General features: G+C 42.9%; 1 protein-coding gene across 1 annotated transcript in view; it reads left to right on the top strand.

Annotated features, from left to right (window-relative positions):
* Window positions 1-25,704, top strand: part of LOC122944650 (sodium channel protein type 2 subunit alpha-like) — a 181,434-nt gene that overhangs the window by 67,209 nt on the left and 88,521 nt on the right. Inside the window, exons 7-12 of the mRNA XM_044303168.1 lie at window positions 4,771-4,974; window positions 5,011-5,025; window positions 6,138-6,158; window positions 9,285-9,348; window positions 21,163-21,304; window positions 25,493-25,699. Coding sequence (XP_044159103.1) covers window positions 4,771-4,974; window positions 5,011-5,025; window positions 6,138-6,158; window positions 9,285-9,348; window positions 21,163-21,304; window positions 25,493-25,699 — 653 coding nt within the window. The remainder of the gene's footprint in view (window positions 1-4,770; window positions 4,975-5,010; window positions 5,026-6,137; window positions 6,159-9,284; window positions 9,349-21,162; window positions 21,305-25,492; window positions 25,700-25,704) is intronic.

Genomic DNA, 25,704 nt, shown 5'->3' with positions numbered 1-25,704 from the left:
GTCTGGTAGGTGTGGTGGGTGTGACCTCAGGCCTCCTTATATGTTGGTGTGGTGGAGCCTGAAGGTCAGTTTGATTTTGTTGTCAGCTTGGTGTGGAGCTCTGCTCCTGGGCTGCTTGGGATTATGTCTGTGTGAGTCACCCTTATTTATTATTCTGTTTCCTTTGCTGTGTCTGTTGTCCCCTCCGGTGTGTTTGTCATTCCTCCCCCCACCTGGTGTATGTAGTTATGGTGTGGGTTTTGTCTGGAGGTTTGATTGTGGTGTGTGACGTCTCCGGAAGGGGCGTGCTTTCCCGGAGGGGTTAAGTGAAGGCAAGACCGTGGGTTTCCCAGCCTTGAGCCTCTTTCCATCTTGGCTGCGGCAGGTAAGAGTAGATAACATTGTTATTTTGCTTTGTGACATACCTGCCATACTGCTTCACCCATAGCCTTGCATCCTGTCAGCTACTGGGCCTCTGGAGACGCCTGTCATCCGTGTTGTGGATGCACAGGCATTCTCTGCCCTGTCATCAGGCCTAGGGCGTAGCAGGGATAGCAGGGTCCTAGGTTGGTGAGCATGAGCCCCCTTACCTTATGAGGCGGCTCATGCGCTAGGAGTCTAGGGAGAGTGTTTAGGGTTACGTTCCCTGTTATCTGGCGTTGCAGCCTCAACTATTGCACGGTGGGGGGCTTTCCCCACTCCCCGTCTTGACAGAGGGTTAAGGTATATCGCAGCCCTCAATCAATATTTGGTGGAAGCAGGTATCTCGCAGGCATCAATCAATATTTGGTGGAAGCAGGTATATCAATCCCCTTAATCAGTATTTTGTGGAAGCAGGTATATCGCAGGCCTCAATCAATATTTGGTGAAAACAGGTATATCAAACCCCTTAATCAGTATTTTGTGGAAGCAGGTATATTGCAAGCCTCAATCAAAATTTGGTGGAAGCAGGTATATCAATCCCCTTAATCAGTATTTTGTGGGAGCAGGTATATCGCAGCCCTCAATCAATATTTGGTGAAAACAGGGATATCAAACCCCTTAATCAGTATTTTGTGGAAGCAGGTATCTCGAAGGCCTCAATCAATATTTGGTGGAAGCAGGTATGTCGCAGACCTCAATCAATATTTGGTGGAAACATGTATATCAAACCCCTTAATCAGTATTTTGTGGAAGTGTCACGACCCTTGGTCATGGTCGTGACTCCTTGGGTGCCGCATGCTGTTGCCCGCGGTTTTCCGTTGTCAACCGCAGCTGGGAGCACTTCATTGTTGCCTCAGGTGCGGTTGCCGCGGACAATAGGCATGCGTGTGGTTGCCCTTGACAACGTGTTTTTGTGTGCACTCCCTTTGTCTGTTTGTTGTGCACGAGGTGGTGTTTGTATGCACTTGGACTCCTCCCTTCACCTGCGGTTGTCCGCGGCAACGTCTGGTGATGTTTGCATGCTGTGGAAGTGTCTCGGCCCGTTGGCTGTTCTTGAGGACACGGTTGCCACGCATGCCGTTGCCGTCGGAGACAGGTGAGTGAGTTTGTGTGCTTTCCCCTTTATGTGTGTTTTCCCTTCTGTGGTGTAGGAAGGGTTAACTCCCTTCCCAGTGTGTCTGTGAGTCACTGGGTGTGTCTGACCGTGGGTGTGGCCACCTGGCCTATAAAGCCTCAGTCCCTGGCTTGGTTCAGTAGGTTGCTCTCAGCCATGCTGGCTGGAGCAGCCTCCTGTCTCCTCCATCTGCTTGGTGGGGACCATCCTTCTGTTCATAAATCTTCGTTAGTTATATTCATGTTTGGTGTTCAGAAGATGTTTGTGTGGTCTCTTTGTTGGTGCAGCATATGGTTTCCTGGGTTCCCGTGTGATGTCTGGTGTGTGCTGTGTCCTTTATGTTGCTGTGGACATCAGCACTTGTTCATGGGTTCCAGGTTTGTGTGTCTGTGGCAGGTAAGTGCAGGACTAGTCTCACTTACCTGTCATTTCCATATGTCTGTTGATGTTCCCCCTGTGTTGCTTGGCCGTTGAGACTCCTGCTCCTCCGTGCCTAGGAGGAGTAGGGCGTCTGACTCTGTCCCCTAGTTCAGGGCCGACTTGAGGGCTCGTAGGGACTTTTAGGTTCCGGCGTATGAGCCCTCCTACCACCAAGGTCGGCTCATACTGACAGGAGACGGGGTCAGCGTTAGGGACGCAATAGGAGGTGACCTGCTCCCTAACTCTGTGGTCCCGGCCAAGGGGTAACCCTATCATCTCCTGGCACCGCACGGCTGGGGGTTTCCCCCACCGCCAGCCGTGACAGTAAGCAGGTATATCACAGCCCTCAATCAGTATTTTGTGGAAGCAGGAATATCAAACCCCTTAATCAGTATTTTGTGGAAGCAGGTATATCACAGCCCTCAATCAGTATTTTGTGGAAGTGGGTATATCAAACCCCTCAATCAGTATTTTGTCGAAGCAGGTATATCACACCACCATGTTTATTTGGGGCAACAGGTATATCACACCCAATGCAAATAGTTGTTCCAATAGCGCTTGTCCCTCTATATAGCTACGGTATCGCAGCAAAACCGCACACAACTGCTGCACAATACAAATGCACTATAATATACTTTCTATGTTAGAAAGTATATTATAAGTATATTACACCCCTCAGTATATAACACCTATCGATAGCACAGCTATACCAGTCCTTAAAAGGACTTTTGTGGCCCTATTAGTTAGCGTTTGGTGTCCCTAACAGCCTGTCCCTGCTCCACAAAGCAACTTCTCCATACACTGGCAAAAACAGAATGTAAAATGGCTGCCAGATCGGGTTCTGTTATAGGGTGGGGGTGTGTCCATGTGCTGAAACGTCTCAATTGGTTGTCCTGTCCCACCTGACGGATGTGTCATGGGTCAAAGTTCGGCACAATGCAAAATAATATGGCGCAGGCTGACATCGCCATGTGTTCTTATGTTCGGCAAATCGCGAATGCGCAAAGTTCTCAGCGAAACGACCACCGAGGCCATCTCTATTGATTAATGTAACATGTGATGCTCTAATTGAGACACTACAGGGGATTTCTCTAGCCACAGTGATGGTCTGACTGAGAGAGTTAAGTGAGACAGTTTCTCATGCTTAAAATCCAAACAGAGGGAGTTAAAGAGCCAGGACAGGAGGAAAAATATATGGAGTGGAGTGAGTTAAAAAAATCATACCCATAAATCCATCCACTTGTTTTTAATAAAAATTACATAGAATGTTCACACATAGACTGTTAATATGTGATATATTTTTATTGACTGTGCCCTTTAAAGTGGAAGGTAGAGAGTGCTGCACCGTAACTAGACTTAGATATTGCTTCTTACAGACTTGTTATGATGCCCCTGGTGTTTTTTTGGATTCTCTCCCAATAGCTCCACTTAATGTGTCTAGTGCTGATGGACAGACATTCATAGTAACTTAGCCCCACTGCCCAGATTGAAGCGACAGAGTGACTATTGCTGTTTTGCAGGTCAGTCAATAAGCTCTAAGAAGGAAATATATAAGGGAAAGGCAATTACAAGTACCTTGCTAAGAAATATATTGGCACAGAACCATTTTTTAAATATTCCATCGTAAAAAAAGAAATGTAATACATTTTTGGACAACCCCATCTGTATAAGGGGCCAGAGCTTTGTTTCAGGATGAATTCTGAAGTCAACTGTACTTTCAACACTGCAACATGTTGCAAGCGCGATTTGCGGGGAAAATCATGGTGGCAATGCAATTTTATATTATTTGCCATTAATAAAAAAGTCATAAGTGACCTTAAAACACTTGTTATGACACTGATACTAGGAAATAGTTGATACTATATGTTGACAGTGATCTTCCCAGAATTCATAGGAATCCTAAAAATACAGTCTGAAGAGAGCTTTACAATAAGGATGGTTCACATTTTCTTAGTGCTGACTTCCTTCATGTCATATAGGACACATTTCATATTCTTTGGTTCTTCTGATCCTTCTTCTGAACAGTGACCATACACATTGGTCTAAAAATGATCTCAACACAACAATCATTCACAGAGTGAAATTTAACAACGAGCAATGGTTTTAGCCAACCAATGACAGAAATCACAATCAGAAAAGAAATCAGCCATGTTTGGAATTTTCTTTCGATAGATGGACAAAAGACCTTTCGTTCAAAGAAAGATTGTTTGAAAAAATGTTCCCATGAAGATTTTTGTCCAGTTTGAATGAGTGTCAAGGCCAATATGGTCTAAAATGTGTATGGCTGTGCCTGTGAAATAAAAATGCACCAGATATCTGTTTATTCAACTGATGTCCACCATTAAACAACTTCTAATGTGTATGGTCACCTTGAAGGTTCCAAATGGTACCTTGGAACCAAACCCGAGTTCGGGAAATGTTTTTTTACAGTACAAATACATTTATCAAACTATTTCGCAAAGTCTCGTTAGACTTCATGAAGCAATAACTTTGGCTCATCGGAGCCAATACATTCTAATATTGTATGGAGCTCCTGCTCCGTACAGTATTTGAACAAAGTTTTATGCAAATCGACTTCAGATGTTTCAACTGAAGTCGATTCGCTCATCCCTAATGGCCACTATAGACTAAAATATGTATGGCTGTTCACCAGATAATTGTTTGTATAACTGATGTTCAACTATCAACTAAATTCTATCTAATGTGTATGGCCACCTTTAGTATTGTGTTTATGATATTGACCCCAAACATGCCCGTATCATGCCCTCGTGAAATAGTCTTAGGACAGTATATTGTAGTAACTCTTTTTCCTTATTTTCTTCATTAAATTTAAGGTTTAAAGACCATTGTGGGGGCCCTGATCCAGTCGGTTAAGAAGCTTTCAGATGTGGTCATTCTCACGGTGTTTTGTCTGAGTGTGTTTGCACTAATAGGACTGCAGCTATTCATGGGACACCTAAGGAACAAGTGTGTGTACTTACCAAATGGTTCTTTACCTGTTAATATGACCATGGATGAATATGTCGAGATGAATGAAAGTAAGTCATTTTGTAAGGCAAATGTCTGTTTAAGAGACCTTTTTTCAAAAAGTTGCAGTTTCTAAATTAAGATGGGGAAGATAATCCATTCAGGACTGTCATGTCTGTGCATCACACTGACAACACTGTGTAAAAAATTCTTAAAGGCGTTTTCTGAGATTTTTATACGAATTACCTATCCTCTGGTTAGATCATCAGTATCTGATCAGTGTGGGTCTGACACCTGTGACCCGCGCCAATCAGAAGGCAATGATGCCCCTGTGAGCTGCCACGGCCTTCTCTCTTTTTCTAGGCTAAGTGACAACCCATTCATGTGTCATGTGGCCTAGGAGCAGCTGAAGTCCTATTCAAGTGAATGTTACACCAAGCACTGCCCCTGTACAATGTACGGCACTGCGCTTAGTGAGCTTCGAGAAGGCCACGGCACTCACAGGAGTGCTGATGACTTCTCAAAATAGCGATTCAGTGGGGGAACAGGGTGTTGGACCTCCACAAATCAAAATATCCAGAGGATAGGTCATTAGTATAAAAATGTTGCAAAACCGGTGGCAGACATTTTCTGCAGGGTTCTGCAACAGTTTACAGCAATTGCTAAGTTTACCTGTAGCAGGATACCTTGCAATTAACCTATCACTGGGATCCTTTTTCCAAAAATAGATAGTCCAAAGTGGACAACCCCTTTAAATGCAAAACTTAAAACAACATTCATATTAAAACAACATTAATAAAATAACCGGTTTATATACCTAATGGTTTCCTTGCAGACATTTCAGACGTTAAGCCTGCAACAATAAATTGCACTTTTGTTCCAGTTCTATGAGTGATGTTAATCTAATGTGTCTTTCAAGCCTGAAGCTGTAATGATAGCATTGATTAAATTACATTGTAAAATGTTACGTTCGCATACAAATTGTTTCAATGTTGTACATCTGTATCTTCAGCCAAATGACGCACATTAGTTCATGCTTGTCTCATAGAGAGTCAGGTCATCCATCAGTGAGCAGGCAACGATAGCCTCCATGCCAGGGCCACAGGGCTGCATGCATTTTTGTCTTTCTGTGCATTCAGATACAATAGTAAGGAGCATACGTGATTATGACTTGTGACATGAACCATTCAAACTGTACATTGTCCATATGCAATATTTTCAACTCCAGGTGTAGTGGAGTATGTAGAACAGAAAGGTTCTTACAGCAAAGATCAAATTGTTGCCAGGTTTTATCGCCCAGGATGGAAGGACCTAATGTTTTTATTTCCCTCCTTTTTTATGACCTCCAGAACCATTCTCCACCGCTTTGTTTGATATCAATACAGTATCTCTGGAGAGGAGAGTCCTTCACATTTTCCTTAATATTTTCTCTACTTCTGTTTCTCCACTTCTGATTTTAGCTTCAAAAACTGCATGTGAGGCTGGACTTTAAGACCACTGACAGGGATGTGTAAGGCCGTAAGTGAACAGTCAGTTCTTAAAATTGATGTGTCGGAAACAGGCAAAATGGGCAGGCATATGGATTTGAGGGAGTCCTACAACGGCCAAATTTTGATGGCTAGACAACTGGGTCAGAGTATTTCCAAATTGGTAGATCTTTTGTAGTGTTCTCGGTATGCAGTGGTTAGGAACTACCAAAAGTGGTTGAAGAAAACATACCAATGTAAAGGACTAGCCAGTCTGATACCATCCCGCAGAAGACCTGCAGTAGAGCAAACTGCTGAGAAAATTTATGCTGCCTGTTAGGGTTGAGTGAATCGAGCTTCTGATGATAGATTTGTTTGCAATGCTGTTTCCGTACGCCATTTACAATGTATATGCTCCACGTAGGAAAATGTCATCTTGTCCGAAGTTGCACAAGACTTCATCAAAAGACTTTAGTATTCCTATCTGCGGATTTGAAAACATTTTACAATAGGAATCCAAAGTCAACTTCAGTACTGGCGGGTACTGAAACCGACTTCGGATTCCTATTTTAAAATGTTTTTAAATCCACAGATAAGAATACCAAAGTCATTTACCGAAGTCTCGCGCAACTTTGGATAAGACACAGTATTCCTACACGGAACAAATTTATTGTAAATGCTGAACGGAAATAGCATTACAAATTATGTTTTTTAACAAATCGACTTTGGATCTATGATCAGGTGCTTGATTCGCTCAACCCTACTGCCTATTATAGAAAACGTGTTAGAACACACACAGAGCATTACTGCTTGCTGTGAATGTGGCTGCATGGCTACAGACAAGTCAGAATGCCACTGTCCACTACCAAGAGTATCTATGCTGCATTCTAAGCTTCAGAACTGGACCATGGAGCAATAGGGGAAGGAGGCCTCGTATGACCCTTAATGCACCCTGCCAGACTGCAAAATGTGTCCAGGAACGGTTTTAGATACAAGACAAACAATTCAAGGTGTTGACTTTGCCTCAAAATTGCCCAGATATCACAGTCCAATCAAGCATTTTTGGGATGTGCTGGAAAACAAAAAACATCCATGGAGCTTGCATCTCATAACTTGCAGGAATTAAATGATCTGCTGCTAAAATCTTAGTGCCAGATCCCATATGACGCATTCACAGGTCTTGTAGAACCCAGATATTTCAGAGTTGTTTTGGTGGCAAGAGGGGTACCTACACAATATTAGACAGATGATTTTAATGTTATGGCTGACTGGTGTATATCTTTCTGCTCACAGAAAAAGTATGTCTCTTGACCCCCATGACATTATCAGAAAGATTCCTTGATGAAAATCATGGTGTTATGCAGATCCTCCAATTAACAAATCAAAATCACAAAATGAAACAATGAGGTTGGAAGCTTCTGGGCTGTAATGCAATACCTGAATGGCCCTGCTCTATAGGATCTGCGTAAAACATAAAATTGAAGTATCTCAACTCTGTTTTATGGTGTTCTAGTTCGACTCCTGTCCACCTCCCCCTTCCCCCTTCGTCGATCAGCTGTTTTAATAGAAGCACAGCTGCTATCCATTGGATGGTGCTATGCTTCCTAAGCTGCGAAGAGTCCACAGTGCTCATCAGAGCGCCACTGCCTTTTCAAACAGTTGATCAAGGGGGGTGCTAGGAGTCGGACCACCATCATTCATATACTGATAACCTATTCTGAGGAAAGGTCATCCATACAAACCACAACCTCTTTAAATAATTGTTTAAATCAGGCAATATGTAATAGGCCTTCTATAGTGCTGCTGTTCTTGAATGGCTCAAGGAGGTGTTTAACAGCCCCCAAGCACATGATTCTCTGTCTGACTGCAGACCATGCACCCACTTTTTTTACACCATTGTTCTTTACCACTGTAAGGACCATATACAGATGTAGCCGAGCTAAAATTGACTCTGATAACACATGGCACAGTCATATCTCAGTTACGACAAATGCCTGTTAAATCCATTAAAAAAGTCAGTTAACATCTTCTTACCATTCTATACTTAACACATGAAGTAGAGATGAGCGAAGCCAAATTTCCTCGTGCTTCGTGGTAGTGAATCGATTCAACCTGAAATAGTGTAAAAAACTTTAAAAAAATCAAACTTACCTGCTCCATTTGCTCGCAACGGGCCAGCCACTGGTATCTTGATTGAAGATCCCGGCCGAAATCCCATGCGTTATGATGTATGACGTCACCATGCCAGCAGGCATGATGACGTCATCTCAGGCCGCGCAAGATTTCACGCAAGATCTTCAAGCAAAATGGTGGTGGACGGCTCGTCGCGAGCAAATGGAGGCAGTAAGTATGATTAAATCTTTTTTTCTGTTAATTTTAAACTGTAATATTACTCTCAGATGCCGCAGTCATGTATGAACGTGGCACCTGAAGGGTACAATGATGAGGAACAGAGCTATTCGAGCTCCCTGTCATTGAACCTGCTACTTAAAAAAAATTTGCTTCGTGAAGAAGTAATTCATCGAAGCAGCCGAATTAAATTTTCCAAAAGTTCGCTCATATCAAGAGTTAACCATTAAGTTTAGCACGGCTGCATCTGTAGATGTTGTAGAGGCATGTCCCCTGCTTGAGACTATCCTGAGTTAACAAGTGTGGAAGGCTACTAAAGAGCATGGCTCTTGCTCTGGAGGACTCGTTACGACAAGGTATTACACGGTTGTCCATTCATTTCCTTGCATGGTCTTACAACTGCTTCACTTGATCATCAGCCAGGTCTTCATCTAGAAAAAGGGGTTTTTCAGTTAGGACTTTCAAATATGGAGAGAGGTTGCCAACTCTTTAATCTTCCTTTCAAAATGTGGAAGTTCTTCAGTTTCTAGTTAAATATTTAGCCAGCAACTTTTCTCATTTTGCAGGTGTTATTTATAAAGTCGATGGTGAGAAGGATCCTTTGCTTTGTGGTGAAAGCTCAGATGCTGGGTAAGAAAGTATTTGGCTGCCTATTGTGATATGAAATAAATATGTAAGCATGCTATGATGATGCAGTAATCCAGTGGTCAACGAACAGCCATTTGGTAAACTACATTTTTGACTGAACCTGCATAATCAGCATCAGACTGAAGTACAGTATATTATGCCCATCAGGGAACTACCGTAATTCTGAGAGCCTACCTTCTCTCTATCCCACAGATTTAATACACTTGCTGTACACATCAAAAATGGGGTCATATACTTTAGACGTATAATTATTTTCTTATACTGTTTTCTATATAGAGTCTCCACACATGTATACACATTACATACACATGTATGCACAAACATACACATTAAATGCAAAGGTTCAGAAGAGAAGAACGGAGACTTCAGTTCACAGCTTTACCTCCAGAATGCAGTCAGTACGGATACAGGACATACTTTTATTAGTTAATGTGCAATGCGTTGCGTGATCATGCATTAAATGACTGCATTCTGGAGGTAGCGCCATGAACTGCAATCTCCGCTCTTCTCTTCTGAACCTTTGCATTATCCAGCATCCAGCCTGTTGTGGATTGTGAGTGGCACATTCACACAAGCTTCAGCAGGTTGTTCCCCCATTAGCGTTACATTTCCAGGTGAGGGGCATACTGGCTGACACTTTCCTCCTATATTCTGTGGTCCTTCCCATGTATGATCTCTCTATTGTTCTAACCAACATATACACATTACACACACATATTACACACAGACACAAACTTACCCTTTTTGTGCAGATATCTGGTCAGCTATCAGGAGAGGGCCACTACTCTCGACCTCCCCAGGAACAATAGTGGAGTGGAGCCTGGAGCCATTCCTTTAATAAATGGGAGCTAAAAAGAAGGGGGGGGGAAGGGGGGGGGACAGGACTAAACTGACAACCTGTATATTTGTCTTGCTCTCTTATATAGAGTATCTCACAAAAGTGAGTACACCCCTCAAATGTTTTGTAAATAGTTTATTATAACTTTTCATGGGACAACACTGAAGATCTGACACTTTGATACAATGTAATGTAGTCACTGTACAACTTGTATAACAGTGTAAATTTGGTGTGCCCTCAAAATAACTCAACACACAGCTATTAATGTCTAAACCGCTGGCAACAAAAGTGAGTACACCCCTAAGTGAAAATGGCCAGATTGTGCCCAATTAGCCATTTTCCCTCCCCGGTGTCATGAGACTCGTTAGTGTTACAAGGTCTCAGATGTGTTAAATTTGGGGTTTTCACTCTCACACTCTCTCATACTGGTCGCTGAAAGTTCAACATGGCACCTCATGGCAAAGAACTCTGAGGATCTGAAAAAAAGAATTGTTGCTGTACATAAAGATGGCGTAGGCTATAAGAAGATTTCCAACACCCTGAAACTGAGCTACAGCACGGTGGCCATACAGAGGTTTAAGAAGACAGGTTCCACTCAGAACAGGCCTCGCCATGGTCGACCAAAGAAGTTGAGTACATGTGCTCAGCGTCATATCCAGAGGTTGTCTTTTCAAAATAGACATATGAGTGCTGCCAGCATTGCAGCAGAGGTTAAAGGGGTGGGGGGTCAGCTTGTCAGTGCTCAGAGCATACACCGCACACTGCATCGAATTGGTGTGCATGGCTGTCGTCCCAGAAGGAAGCCTCTTCTAAAGATGATGCACAAGAAAGCCTGCAAGCAGTTTGCTGAAGACAAGCAGATTAAGGACATATATTACTGCAAACATGTCCTATGGTCTGATGAGACCAAGATAAACTTATTTGGTTCAGATGGTGTCAAGCGTGTGTTGTGGCAACCAGGTGAGGAGTACAAAGACAAGTGTGTCTTCCTTACAGTCAAGCATGGTGGTGGGAGTGTCATGGTTTGGGGCTGTATGAGTGCTACCAGCTGTGTGGAGCTACTGTTCATTGAGGGAACCATGAATGCCAACATGTACTGTGACATACTGAAGCAGAACATGATCCACTCTCTTCGGAAACTGGGCCGCAGGGCAGTATTCCAACATAGCGACCCCAAACAAACCTCCAAGACGACCACTGCTTTGCTACAGAAACTGAGAGTAAAGGTGGTAGGACTGGAAAATCATGTCTCCAGACCTAAATCCTATTGCGCATCTGTGGGGCATCTTTAAATGGAAAGTGGAGGAGTGCAAGGTCTCTAACATCCACTAGCTCCGTGAAGTCGTCATTGAGGAGTGTAAGAGGATTCCAGTGGCAACCTGTGATGCTCTAGTGAACTCCATGCCTAAGAGAGTTAAGGCAGTGCTGGAAAATAATGGTGGCCACACGAAATATTCACACTTTGGGCAGAATTTGGCTACCTGTATCATGTTACAACAGCCGACAAGAAGCTCCAGCTGTTGTAACTCACTGCAGCAGAGGCAAAAGAGGAATGAAGAGGATATAAGAACTGTACAGCTCCTACTTGAGTGAGAAGAAGAAATTAGGTGGGATAAACATGTAACCCCCCTCACCGCCATGTTGGTTAAGGAAGCGGCATGGGCTTGGGGGGAACTGAAAGGAATGGCAACTCAGGGGCGCCATTACCAACAGCTTCCTGCTCTAAACCTGTTACAGTGCTAACAGCAACAAGGATAGGGCCAATTAGAAGTAATTGCTTTAGCTGGGGGGAGCCCGTTAGTGGATCCCCCAGTCCTCTGCTGGACAAGACTAACGCAGTGCATAATAACCAGAGATGTAGGCAAAGGCACATTGGTCCTAGACTCCTAGTACAAAAGTTCAGTTTGGGCTTCGCTTCCCATCTATAAAAAAGCCAAAATGTTTTCCTGTATATAACTGTGTGTATACCACAAATATAAAGTCTTATTCACACGAATAAGCACAGGGACATATTAGACATAAATAATGTAGCTATATACAGTACATAATAATGGTGCCGTATAATGTGCACAAATAATACAATAATTCAGTATACTGTGCACATAAATATATGGTCATCATATAATAACTCCATACCAGGACCAAATACCAGTGCAGTGTGATTAACCCTTTCCTGACATTTAATGTACCTGTAAATCATAACAGGGGAAAGAGTGTATGGAGCAGACTCAGGATCTGAGCCCCCCTGAGCTGACATACCAGCAGTGACCAGGATCTGCGATAATGCTGATTCCAGCTATTTAACCCCTCAGATGCTGTAGTTAATAATGACTACAGCTAGATTGGGGGTTGGGTGCCAATCAGTTGTCATGGCAGCCTAAGCCCAGGCCTGCTAGTGTAATTTTGCTATTAACCCCTTCACGCTCAGCAATGTATTTGTGCATTGCTGCAAATAGATACAGTAGTTTGTGCTCAGTGATGTAGTATTTCAGTGCTGTTATGGCTCAAGCTCAGGAACCGTGCCCTCGTGTCTTAACCCCTCAGATACTGCAGCCAATAGTGACTACAGAATCTAAGCTGTAAAAAAAAAAGGGAGGGTGCCCCTGTCTGTCTTCTGATTGGCACCTTGAGAATGCAGTTGAAGTGCTTATGCCGCTGTACAGATCACTGGTGAGACCTCACTTGGAGTGTTGTGCGCAGTACTGGAGGCCATATCTCCAGAAGGATATAGATACTCTAGAGAGAGTTCAGAGAAGAGCTACTAAACTAGTACATGGATTGCAGGATAAAACTTACCAGGAAAGGTTAAAGGACCTTAATATGTATAGCTTGGAAGAAAGAAGAGACCGAGGGGATATGATAGAAACTTTTAAATACATAAAGGGAATCAACTCGGTAAAGGAGGAGAGCATATTTAAAAGAAGAAAAACTGCTACAAGAGGACACAGTTTTAAATTAGAGGGGCAAAGGTTTAAAAGTAATATAAGGAAGTATTACTTTACTGAGAGGGTAGTGGATGCATGGAATAGCCTTCCTGCAGAAGTGGTAGCTGCAAATACAGTGAAGGAGTTTAAGCATGCATGGGATAGGCATAAGGCTATCCTTCATATAAGATAGGGCCAGGGGCTATTCATAGTATTCAGTATATTGGGCAGACTAGATGGGCCTAATGGTTCTTATCTGCCGACACATTCTATGTTTCTATGTTTCTATGTTTCTGAAGGCCCTCGGGCCTGCCTTGTTACTTCCTCCATTACACCCCTCCTGTGGCAGGATATAATACAATGCTGGTAAAAATGCTTATAAAAACATATTGCAATGTATAGTACAAGCTATCAAATAATCACAGTCCCCTAAGGCTACAAAATGAATGTGAAAAACTGTTAAATAAAGCTTTAAAAATATTTTAAAAAATATATATATATAAAAAATATTTGTTTTCTATTTCTTATGTATTGAAACATTCTATAAAGCTAACCATACTGGGTGTCAGCAATGTCCACAAATGTCTGGAATATTAATTATTGAAATATCATGTTATTTATCGACACGGGGTAAATGTTGTATAAAAAAAATATATATATATAATTACAATTGTCTCTTTTTGGTCACCTCGCCTCCCTAAAAAAATTCAAAATCAAAAAGTTGTACTGTATGTATGACAAAATGGTATCAATAAAAACTGCAGCGTGCCACACAAAAATGAGCCCTCACACAGCTCTGTTGGCAATAAAATAAAAATATTATGGATGACAAAATATGGCGACACACGCAACATTTTTAAAAAAGCGTCTTCATGTTTTAAAAGTAGTAAAACATTATAGGCCTCTTGCACACGGCCGTTGTGAGTCTCGTTCTGTGCATTGGGGACCGTGATTTGCGGTCCCCAATGCACGGGCAACATCCGTGCGGCGACCGTCCACATGTAGTGCTTCCAATCCGTGCTTCCGTTCCACCACGAGTTGTGGGCACCTCCGTATGCTTAAATAGCCCCGGTCTTGCCCGGCATGTCCCAGGCTGGCGTGTTAGTGAGGGAGTGTAAAGAATGACGTGTGTGTCACAAGACCGTCACATGACAATCACATGACTCAGATCGTCATGGCTACATCGTTGTATACCCGGAAATATGTTAAAACTATGCTGCTCTCATCATGATAATAGTTTATTGCTATTTCATGCAAACAGTATTATGTATTCCCTGGATAGATTCCAAGAAGGGAAAAAAAGCAAAAGTGTTATCTGTTAAGGTAACCTTCTTTTCGAGTGAAGAGGCATAATTACATCCCTGATTTATAGTTCTCACATAGTCATAACTGTGCTATTTTTTCAATGGATGCATTCACAATTGGAATGCCATAGACATTGCTCTAAGTATGGCTATTAGTATTAATCCCTTTGTGCCTAACCTTGGGCCTTATTTCCCGTCCACTCCAAATCGGAGTCAGGCTGTTATACCAGCCCTCCGATCTCCCCTTGGCGGGAGGTCCCCCACCCCATACGTCTTGATGTGTAAAAGCTTCTGAAGAATATTTAGCAGCAAGAAAGATTATATAAAATGAATATAGAAATATAGAGTGAGGAAAATATAGAAAAAAAACAAAATACTGCATAAGAGAAATGAACTTAGGATGAATAATGAGATATGTGTAGGGGTATAGGGGTCAGAAGATGATGATAAAATATGAACATCGGAACAGTTGAACATTCATATGCAATATTAAACTATTCACTTTTTTACTTGTATTTTCATTTCTTATTTCCATTTTTTCATTTATTTTTACATTCCATTTTTAATTACTTTTGTATGATTATTGTATGTTATATACATCGCAATAGGTAAATTACTATATACCTCCATTAATTGAGATGGGAGGCAATTATAACCAAAAAAACGCACAAGTAGGTGAAAAAACACATTGAAAACGCACTAAAACCTGCAATGCGTTTTTTTTTTTTTTTTATATGAGCCAATATTAGGATAATAGACAAGAGGAAGATTATACTATGTGAGGTTGTGAAGCTCTGAAGCTGAAAAGATATGTATATGGTCACAAAGATGAGAAGAGTACAATAAAGGAATTCAAGAGGGCCCTGGACATATTTCTGGAGTGTAATAATATTACAGGCTATAGCTACTAGAGAGGAGTCTTCCTCTGGATCAACTTGCGGGATAACAGGCCGAACTGGATGGACAAATGTCTTTTTTCGGCCTTATGTACTATGTTACTATGTTACTATATGCAACAATGGCAAAAATGGGAAGTCTACTTTGGGTTTTGAATGAGACTAGAGCCATGGGTATATAAGTGGGTAGGATTTCCTGGGCTAATGTGGCCACTGAAGAAGGCGGTGGATAAACTCCGAAACTCGTTTGGTTTAAATCAGGATATCCTCTGAAATACAAGACCCACTTTAAAGAATTGATTATCCCATTGAAGAAATACTGTTCATGCTGGAAAGATAAGGACAAGTGTGGAGCGCTCCACGGACAATTCTGCCACAATCTTATGAACTTTATGAACATTCCAGCAGCCTAAACGCGACCCGCTGCAACACGTGGGACGCCAAGATTGAGCCAAGATACCGCGTGAGTTACCTTGATGCCCGCACATAGCCGAGGGAGGCGGAGGTAAACGGTAAGTGGCATCATTACTACGTGGGACACCACGGTCGGTATACAACTAACCACCAACAGTGAGTACATGAACCTCATCATCATTGAGGATAAATTATTAAAGAAGAAACGATAACAACTTAAAGCAAAGGAAGGAAATAATATAAGGGGAATTGTGGACATAATACAAGCGGTACAAATATTATTTATCACTTATCAGTGAATGAATTTATATGTGCAAATAACACATTTATAAATGTGAACTTTATAAATTGAAATAATACCAATACACTCGAGAGCAAAACTATAGAGGTATATGGTTGAAATATATACTGCATTATACTATATAAGAGACAATTGTATACTGCCAATAGTCACATTATATACGTGACAATTATATATATTAGCAGCAGACATAAAGTATATACAGCCATACTGGGGTAGAAACATGTTGGTTTTATTAGTTTTTTAAATCATGTATTTTACTTTATTTTATTTTTATTTTAGGTTAAATACAAATTATTTTTTGGGGTGATATTTTGTTTTGGGGAACGTGTAACATTAAATATTATTTAAAGAGACTAATGTCTCTAGGTTGTTCCAAGTGAAGAGTGCCTATCTATACAGTAGTTATATACAATTAATCCTATTGTGACGGGGTGAGTCATACAGATAGAGCACCTTGTTCAGAGCAGCCCCTTGTACACATAATAATTGAGTTAATAAATGTGCATTTAGCTACATGGTGGGCCCCTCGAATCAATTTCATTAGTGAGCCCTAGACACCACAATACAAATGCACACCTTGATGGTTCCTGCAGTGTGTGGCACTTTCCGGGGGAGGCATGTGCTGGCAGGCAGAGAGGATGATAGCAGGTGGTGACAGTAGCAATGAGGGTGGTTGTGGTCCTCACTTAAGCTCTACCCTAGCCCATGGCTGCAGTGGTTGGGGGGGGGGGCACACCCTTTCTTCCCTACAGGGAGCACCTTTGGTTTGAGGGCTTCTGTCTGATGGTGGCCAGGGTACCCTTGATGGGGGATGGATGGTTAGCAGGGTGCAAGACAGGAAGACAGCGTATAAGCCTTCGGATGTTAGGATGGCAGTGACCAGGCCGGATTGATTATGACAAATGACAGTCTTTTTAATTGAAGATGATGGGTGGCACAGTGCAAATATAAGTAATAGGCACAATTTTCAAGCATATCACAAGGAAATTTTCTTCCCAAAAGGCTGTGTATAAGGGTTAGGCAGTGTGATGACGATCCCCTCTGAGTCTCTCTCTCTATGCACAAGCAATTGTCCCAAATGACCAAAGGTGTGCAAGTCCTTTCCCAATATACAGTACAGACCAAAAGTTTGGACACACCTTCTCATTCAAAGAGTTTTCTTTATTTTCATGACCATGAAAATTGTAGATTCACACTGAAGGCATCAAAACTATGAATTAACACATGTGGAATTATATACATAACAAAAAAGTGTGAAACAACTGAAAATATGTCATATTCTAGGTTCTTCAAAGTAGCCACCTTTTGCTTAGATTACTGCGTTGCACACTCTTGGCATTCTCTTGATGAGCTTCAAGAGGTAGTCACCTGAAATGGTTTTCACTTCACAGGTGTGACCTGTCAGGTTTAATAAGTGGGATTTCTTGCCTTATAAATGGGGTTGGGACCATCAGTTGCGTTGAGGAGAAGTCAGATGGATACACAGCTGATAGTCCTACTGAATAGACTGTTAGAATTTGTATTATGGCAAGAAAAAAGCAGCTAAGTAAAGAAAAACAAGTGGCCATTATTACTTTAAGAAATGAAGGTCAGTCAGTCCGAAAAATTGGGAAAACTTTGAAAGTAAGGTCTATTTGACCATGAAGGAGAGTGATGGGGTGCTGCGCCAGATGACCTGGCCTCCACAGTCACCGGACCTGAACCCAATCGAGATGGTTTGGGGTGAGCTGGACCGCAGAGTGAAGGCAAAAGGGCCAACAAGTGCTAAGCATCTCTGGGAACTCCTTCAAGACTGTTGGAAGACAATTTCAGGTGACTACCTCTTGAAGCTAATCAAGAGAATGCCAAGAGTGTGCAAAGCAGTAATCAAAGCAAAAGGTGGCTACTTTGAAGAACCTAGAATATTACATATTTTCAGTTGTTTCACACTTTTTTGTTATGTATATAAATCCACATGTGTTAATTCATAGTTTTGATGCCTTCATAGTCATGAAAATAAAGAAAACTCTTTGAATGAGAAGGTGTTTCCAAACTTTTGGTCTGTACTGTATCTGAAGTACCGAACTGCATGGTGCAGTCCTAGATCGGATGACAAGTCTGTGTCAATAGGGTGGCGGGTGCCTGAAGCAATATAACCCAAACCATGTGCAGTGAAATACAAAGCCGTACCTGCGGCACACTGTCCCTTTGTGATGGCCCTCAACCTTCAGTCTGCTTTGCTCTCTGTCAGAGGTTGACTTTTAGGACTGTTGCTTTTTCTGGCAGCTTGATATCTCACAGGGATGGTCTCTCCCTGGACAAGGCTTCTGTCTTGATCTACTTGTCAGCAGCACACACAGAACAGGTCTTCTTTCTGTCTTTCTTTCCAGAAGACTCACTAACCAGGGGAAATGGGTCCAGCCCACTGTCTAGTTACTACCACTATTGACTGCCAGTTAACTATTTCCTATGCATATTCAGATATTTGGAATACAGTGCATAGTAAGTCACATTAGTACCACTTTTGGTGCATAATTACCATTTCAGTAAGAATCCTAACAACTTCAGCAGAGAACCATGGCATTAACCTCTTAGCAGTGGCCCAGCTGGTCACTACACTTCTAATAGGCAAATGTGCACCCAGAAAAAACTAAAACACTCATGGTGAGCAAACGGTGAAGTCATTGCTCTGCCTGCACCATGATGGTGATGTTCTGTTTAGCCCTATTGTCCTGTAGGGAGCAGGCCTAAAGCATACTTACTTACCAACTTTCCAGATGGTAAATTCAGAACAAATAGGCCCCACCCAAGGAACACCCTAAACTGTATGGGACCACCCATTTATGGGCAGAGTTTACATATGCCTCATTCATTTTTGGCCCAGGACACCCTAAATTTGCAAGAACTGTCTCTGAAAATTAGGAACTGTCCTTGGCAACTATGGCCTAAAATGGTCTGTGACCTACAGTATGACACAGGATGGCAGGACAAATACATGGGATATATGGGTCAAATGGTTATTGTTTCCCTTTAAGGGTACGGCCACACGGTTAGGTTTCTGCATGCAGTTTTGGAAGCCAAAATCAGGAGTGGATCATAAAGGAGAGAAAGTGCGACTCCGTTTTTTTTTTTTATTCACTCCTGGTTTTGGCTTAGAAAACTGCATGAGAAACCTGACCACGTGGCTGTACCCTAAGAGAGGAAACTATGTTATGGTTCACCCTCCTTACACCCTGCTCTTCTGTCTGTTTCAACTGTATCAGCATCCTCAGGAGACCGATACAGTTGAAAGCAGTGATCACCCAAAAATCTGTGGCATGTGCTCTGGATGCTCAGTGCTAGTGATACCATTTTCAGATGTGGTGTGGACTTCTGGTTGCAGTTGTGACCTCTATGACCCCTGCATACTTGACAACAGTTCTGATTTTGCTGGGACAATTATGTGAATCAGCCCGTGATTCCGAGAAAGTGGGTGATTTGGGGGCATACTTGGGTGGTCCAGTGGGTGGGGCTTCGATTTGCCCATTTTTACATTTTCCATAAACCCCTGTTGATATGTCACTGATAATTAATCAAATCTTTGGAGTTATTTTTAAGTAAAAATAACCATTAAAGGGAGTCTTTCACCTAATCTGAGCGTTTTAGACCGCTCAGATCAGGTTATAGACTCTTTAACCCTCATTACGATCATACCTTTGTCTTATGTGTCCCTCGCCCAGATAATGAAAATAATACTTTTTAAACTTATGCAAATTACCTTCTGAAGGTGCCCAGGGGCGGCGTTACTGCGCGATGTGCCCAGAAAAACACACCTCCAGCCGGCGGACGTCACGAGCGGCACCAGAGGACGGCGGGCTGGGAACTGGCCCACACCTGCGCACTGCTCTGCCCATTATGGGCAGAGGAACATCCTTTCATATTGCGCATGCGCCGGCCAACTAAAGACAGCCGGCCGGCGCATGCGCAATATGAAAGGATGTTCCTCTGCCCATAATGGGCAGAGCAGTGCGCAGGTGCGGGCCAGTTCCCAGCCCGCCGTCCTCTGGTGCCGCTTGTGACGTCCGCCGGCTGGAGGTGTGTTTTTCTGGGCACATCGCCCAGTAACGCCGCCCCTGGGCACCTTCAGAAGGTAATTTGCATAAGTTTAAAAAGTATTATTTTCATTATCTGGGCGAGGGACACATAAGACAAAGGTATGATCGTAATGAGGGTTAAAGAGTCTATAACCTGATCTGAGCGGTCTAAAACGCTCAGATTAGGTGAAAGACTCCCTTTAAATGTATGGCTTATAATGTATTTTAACTGACTCATACAATATGTAGCAGAGTTGAGTTTGTCAAAAAAAGGGCTCATGCACACGGCCGTTGCCCTTTTTTGCAGACCGCAAATTGTGGATCCGCAAAACACGGATACCTGCCATGTGAATTTCGCATTTTGAAGAGCGCAACGCCCTGCCCTCTGTAGAACTGTCCTATCATTGTCCTTAAAACAGACAAGAATAGGACATGTTCTGTTTGTGGGGCCGCAGAATGGACTTACGGTTGCAGACGGCACACAGGTGTGCTATCTGCATCTTTTGCGGCCCCATTCAAGTGAATGGGTTCTCATCTGACCCTCAAATAATGTGGATCGGATGTATGAGCTCTAACTCTTTGGGTCTGCAGTGTTTGTGCATTGTGATAAACCTGTGAATAAGCCTGAGGCCATGTGTGGCTTCATACTACAGATCTGCATGGACTCTGCGTGCTGCCATATGCGGTGACCTCTCGTAAAGCCATGCTTCTAAAGAGAATATAGTCCTAATCGGCCACCACAATATCTGAAATCAGAGGCATGTAGAGGTATAGGAGGGCCCTTGTTAGTCCATGATTGCTCTAGTGTAGCTCTGCACAACCACAAAGCCATGTACGTAAGGCCTTAAGCTAATACAACATGAAGAGTTGTACCAAATGACAAGTTTAGACTTTCTGCTCTCAACAAACTGAGCTCTGCTATATTTGTGTAATTGTCTGATATGTTGCCATCTGTTGTTCATGAGTGGAACTGCAGTCATCCTTTTGTCCATGCTCACGTTTTCTTAATGATACCGTTCATTATTATATGTATTATACCTGTAATACAGTGTCATTTCAATCAGTCAGTGCCCAGAGTCATATAATTGTACGAAGGTTGGAAGAAACCCCGATTATGGATATACAAGCTTTGATAGTTTCGGGTGGGCATTTTTATCCCTGTTTCGATTGATGACTCAGGACGCCTGGGAACATCTGTATATGAAGGTAAGTACACCGCACTCTACTGAGTGTTTGTATGCTTACTGCTTAGTCATGGTCACTACTGTAACTATACTGGAACTATACATTACATAGATAATCACAGCCTGATGAACGTTTAAAATAAAAAAACAAAGCTTTATTTAAAGTCTGTTTAAAAAGAGGGTGGGGAAACCCATATGTCACAATCTGTGACCATCAGGCAACTAATCTTAGAAATGTATACAGAGAAGGGAGCAAATATCTCTGCACATTAAGAAGATTAGGGTAAGACCCGACTTGCTAGCTGGAATAGCTATGTATCTGCAGGTCGGGATAAATGGACACTAAAGTCAGTGTGAATGGATGCACTATGTGTGTATCATCGGTGATCCTGTAGGATGTATATACACAGATAAGGTTGTGCCACCTGGTATATGTAACCAGGAATGTTCAATACATTAGATCGCACTGCCTCTGTCATATAACAGTCTCAAAGGACTTGCAGCCACTAACTGTAGTGCAGATGACAGATCAGTCTTTAATGTGTATTGCTGATGGTAAATACCTAGGTCACAGCCTTATATCCGCAGCCAATATTGGCTAAATACAACCACTCAGAGCCAATTGATTAAGCTCCATTCACACACATAAAAGCCAGTATATTTTGGCTCATCCATCCATCACATGCATACTCCAAGGCTGACTAAAGGGTTAAATGCATCTAGTGCAGTCCTGCCTAAAGAGCTGTATCCTGATACAATGTATTAGCTCTACGCGTTTCCACGTGACCTGTTATTATCACGCATCTTCAGGAGCTTATTGTTTGCTAATGTCAAAACAGTAGAGCCGCACTGTGGTGTGCTATGGCTAATGGCGCTGTAATGGCCGCACGCGGCCGATAGAACGCCGAGTTCATATGGACGAGGCTCCGCCCACCAGGAGGCGTGTCCCGGTACCGTATCCAATCTGAAGTAGGGGCGGGCTCTCTAGCTCCGCCCCCTGACCGGCCGATGCCGAAATTGATTCCAACACTTCCTGACATGAATTGCGTTATACGCAGTGACAGGGGGAGTGAGATTCGCGGCCCATATACTGTCATTCCAGACCGGAGCAAATCCACACAAGGGGTGCCCTCATGATTCATAACCAGAAAAAAGACAGGTACCGCTCACACCCATGTCGTGTGACATCAAAGGGGAGGGGTAAATTACAACACTGATAGATTCAAACGAAGCATCACTGTTGCACGCAGCTCAGGTTGGACATCCACATATACCATACATCCAGATTGTATAGATGCACATCGATATGTACATATACAGACCCTATTATACCAAAATGGAAAAAACAAGATGCAACTTACATCATGTTATGTTATATTTATTAAAGATTTTTTTCTTCCTTTTGTTATTATTAAATTTCAAAGGGCAGCATATACATGTGTGCAGATCAACTCCAAGGTTTAAATATAAAAGGCAGCATATAGGTATATGCGACTCCAAAATCAGACGTGCTCCAATATCAGACGTCCAGCTGTAATGTAGACCATCCCATGTATAATGGGGCTACTGTATTAGATGAAACTGGCGAAAGATATGGACTCGTTAAGCCCTAATGGTTGAACTGTCTGCAACTTGTATGTCCACATCGCTTCTTTTCTTAATAGGGGTATATCAATATCCCCTCCACGGACTGACATCTTTACTAATTCAATCCCTTGTACTTTTAACACATCAGGGTCACCGTCATGCATTTCACATACATGACGTGCCACTGATGTGTCCCGAACTATACATTACATTACAAACAGGGCTGTTGTATGCAGTGTCGTAACTAAAACTGGCTGGGCCCCAAAGCTAATTTGTGAACAGCTCCCCAGTCCCCTTAATGCAAATCTCAGATCGAATAAATAAAAAAATACTCATCTCGCTTCTCCTCCTGCAGGTGCTTCCACTCTTCGTGGAGCACTGCGTCTAGGCATGCGCTAACTGTGACCTGACGCTGCACAGTATCAGGCCATAGTACGATCCTACACAGACGACGTCCCGTCCAGAAGCTGTACGCTGTCAGGACTTAGAGCAGCACAGGCGCCCACAGAAGAAGACCAGGGAGCAGTCGGCAGTACCATAGCTAGGACTAGGAGCACTATACTCACCGCTCCCTGCTCCCTAAAATAAACCCATTTGTTCTTCCTGAGCTTGTGCCCCTTAGCAGCCACTTCCCCTGCTTCCATGGTAGCTACACCCCTGGTTGTTCTTCTCATCATTTTTTAGTTTGAAGAGGTTGTCCATTTTTTGGGAGGGGGAAACGTGCAAAGGGAAGCATACTTACCTGCTTCCTGGCTCTTTTACTCCCTGGCTCCGGCTGCTCCACTCGCGTCCCTGGATATAAACTCTTGGTTTGTCACCGCTGCAGCCAGTCACTGGCAGCAGTGACCTGTTCCCCTTGTTTCATGTCAAATGGTCACATGGTGCAAGGGGGGCAGGTCGCTGCTGCAGCCGCATCAAACCGGAAGTTTATATTCAGGGACCTGAGTGGAGCAACAGAGCCTGGAGATGGAAGTAGCCAGGGTCAGGAAGCAGGTACAGGTGAAACTCGAAAAATTAGAATATCATGCAAAAGTCCTTTTTTTTCAGTAATGCAAATTAAAAGGAATTGCTTTAATGCAGCTTAACATAAAAATTTGGGGAAAAGGTTCAATATTCTAGGCTCAACGTGTCACACTCTAGTCAGATAATTATTCCATACCCCCTGAGCAAAGGGGACCTCAACATTGTGATTTTGGGGTTTCATAAGCTGTAAGCCATAATCATCCAAATTATAACAAAGGCTTGAAATATCTCGCTTTGCCTGTAATGAGTCTCTCATATGTTAGTTTCACCTTTTAAGTTGCACTACTGAAATAAATGAACTTTGCAGGTCTTCACAGGAGTGGAGGGTTTGTCCCCTTCTACCCTTCTAAACATGAACAACCTCTTTAATGTTTTCTGTAGCATGCGTGATCCATTCAAACTTTAGCAATCGAGGTGGAGGCAGGGGCTGCACCCCCAACATTTATCCCCTATCCAGTAAAGAATACCTCTTTAAGAAAAGACAGATACCTGCCATCTTGATCTTGTTTCCAATGTTTACAAGCTTAGCAGCTGCATCTGCAACGACCCAGAAGGGAGGCGAGGATGGGAGTGGTGGCACAGATAGGAGAAGTAGTGGTTCACAGTGGCTGCCCTCACTGCAAAGCACCCTGGGCCCGTGCAGAGAAAGGAGGGTGCACCCTTTTTCCCTCACAGCACATCCTTATCCTTCTAGGGGATCCTGCCTCTGGTGATTGGGGTGCCGTTAATGCCAGGTGCATGGCAGGGTGCAAGACAGGAGATCAGGCGGTGAGAGGGCAGGTGAATGGATTATACAATGACCATTTGAAACATATAAGGCTAGTTTCAAACTAACGCTTGGCATCTCCGGCAGACAGCTGTTTTAGTCTGGCCAATTCTCAGCATATTTGCTGGGTTGCGGCTGAATTTCGGCCAGTCTCCATTAGAGTTAATGGGGCCAACAGGCCTTCAGGCAGCTTCCGTCAGTGCCGGATCCAGACATCTCCCCGCTGGAACAGTCTGCCGGAGATGCCAAGCACTAGTGTGAAACTAGCCTAACAGTCTCTTTACTGAAGATGATAGGTGTTGCAGTACAAGCATATAAAGTAGACACAGTTCTGAGGTATTTCATAGACACTTGGAAACATTAAATTCAGTCTCTCCAGTCTTTCAAAGGCCCAATTTGGGACTGCAAGCTGCAAGATAGCTGACTCTGGAGCCAGATGTTACGACCCGTTCTCTGTGCAGCAAAGTCCAAGTTATCTTTACTGTCCTGCACTCACCTGGTTCTAAACAGTTTGTGAAAGTTCTTTACTTCTTTCTGATCAGAACTTTAGGAGTAGGACTCCCTCTGGACAGTCAAGAAGCAGCCTAAACAGCAGCTGACTCAGAGAGGAAAGGGCAAGCCTCCTCCAGCTGAGTAGGGCATAATAAACTAAGCTATGTTCCCATATTCAGCTTTTGGAAGCACACAAATGGCATAGGAAAGTACAGTAACTCTTTTAACAACAAATTAACTGTTAGCCGTGGTCTACTGGGTCACTACACATGTGGGTATGAATGCAATATTGAAGTTGTCTACGTTGCCATCCTTATAGTATAATGCTCCACTTCCCTACAGACCATACGTGCTTCTGGAAAAACCTACATGATCTTCTTTGTGTTGGTGATATTTCTGGGCTCTTTCTATTTGGTGAATCTAATTCTAGCAGTGGTTGCTATGGCCTATGAGGAACAAAATCAGGCAACTTTACAAGAAGCTCAGCAGAAAAGTGACGAGTTTAAGAAAATGATGGAAACACTGAAAAAACAACAAGAGGACGCTCAGGTAAT

Source organism: Bufo gargarizans, chromosome 8 (genome assembly GCF_014858855.1).
Source record: "Bufo gargarizans isolate SCDJY-AF-19 chromosome 8, ASM1485885v1, whole genome shotgun sequence".
Taxonomy (NCBI): Eukaryota; Metazoa; Chordata; class Amphibia; order Anura; family Bufonidae; genus Bufo; species Bufo gargarizans.
The sequence above is the reverse complement of the archived record's forward strand: the minus strand, read 5'-3'. Positions and strand labels throughout refer to the sequence as shown.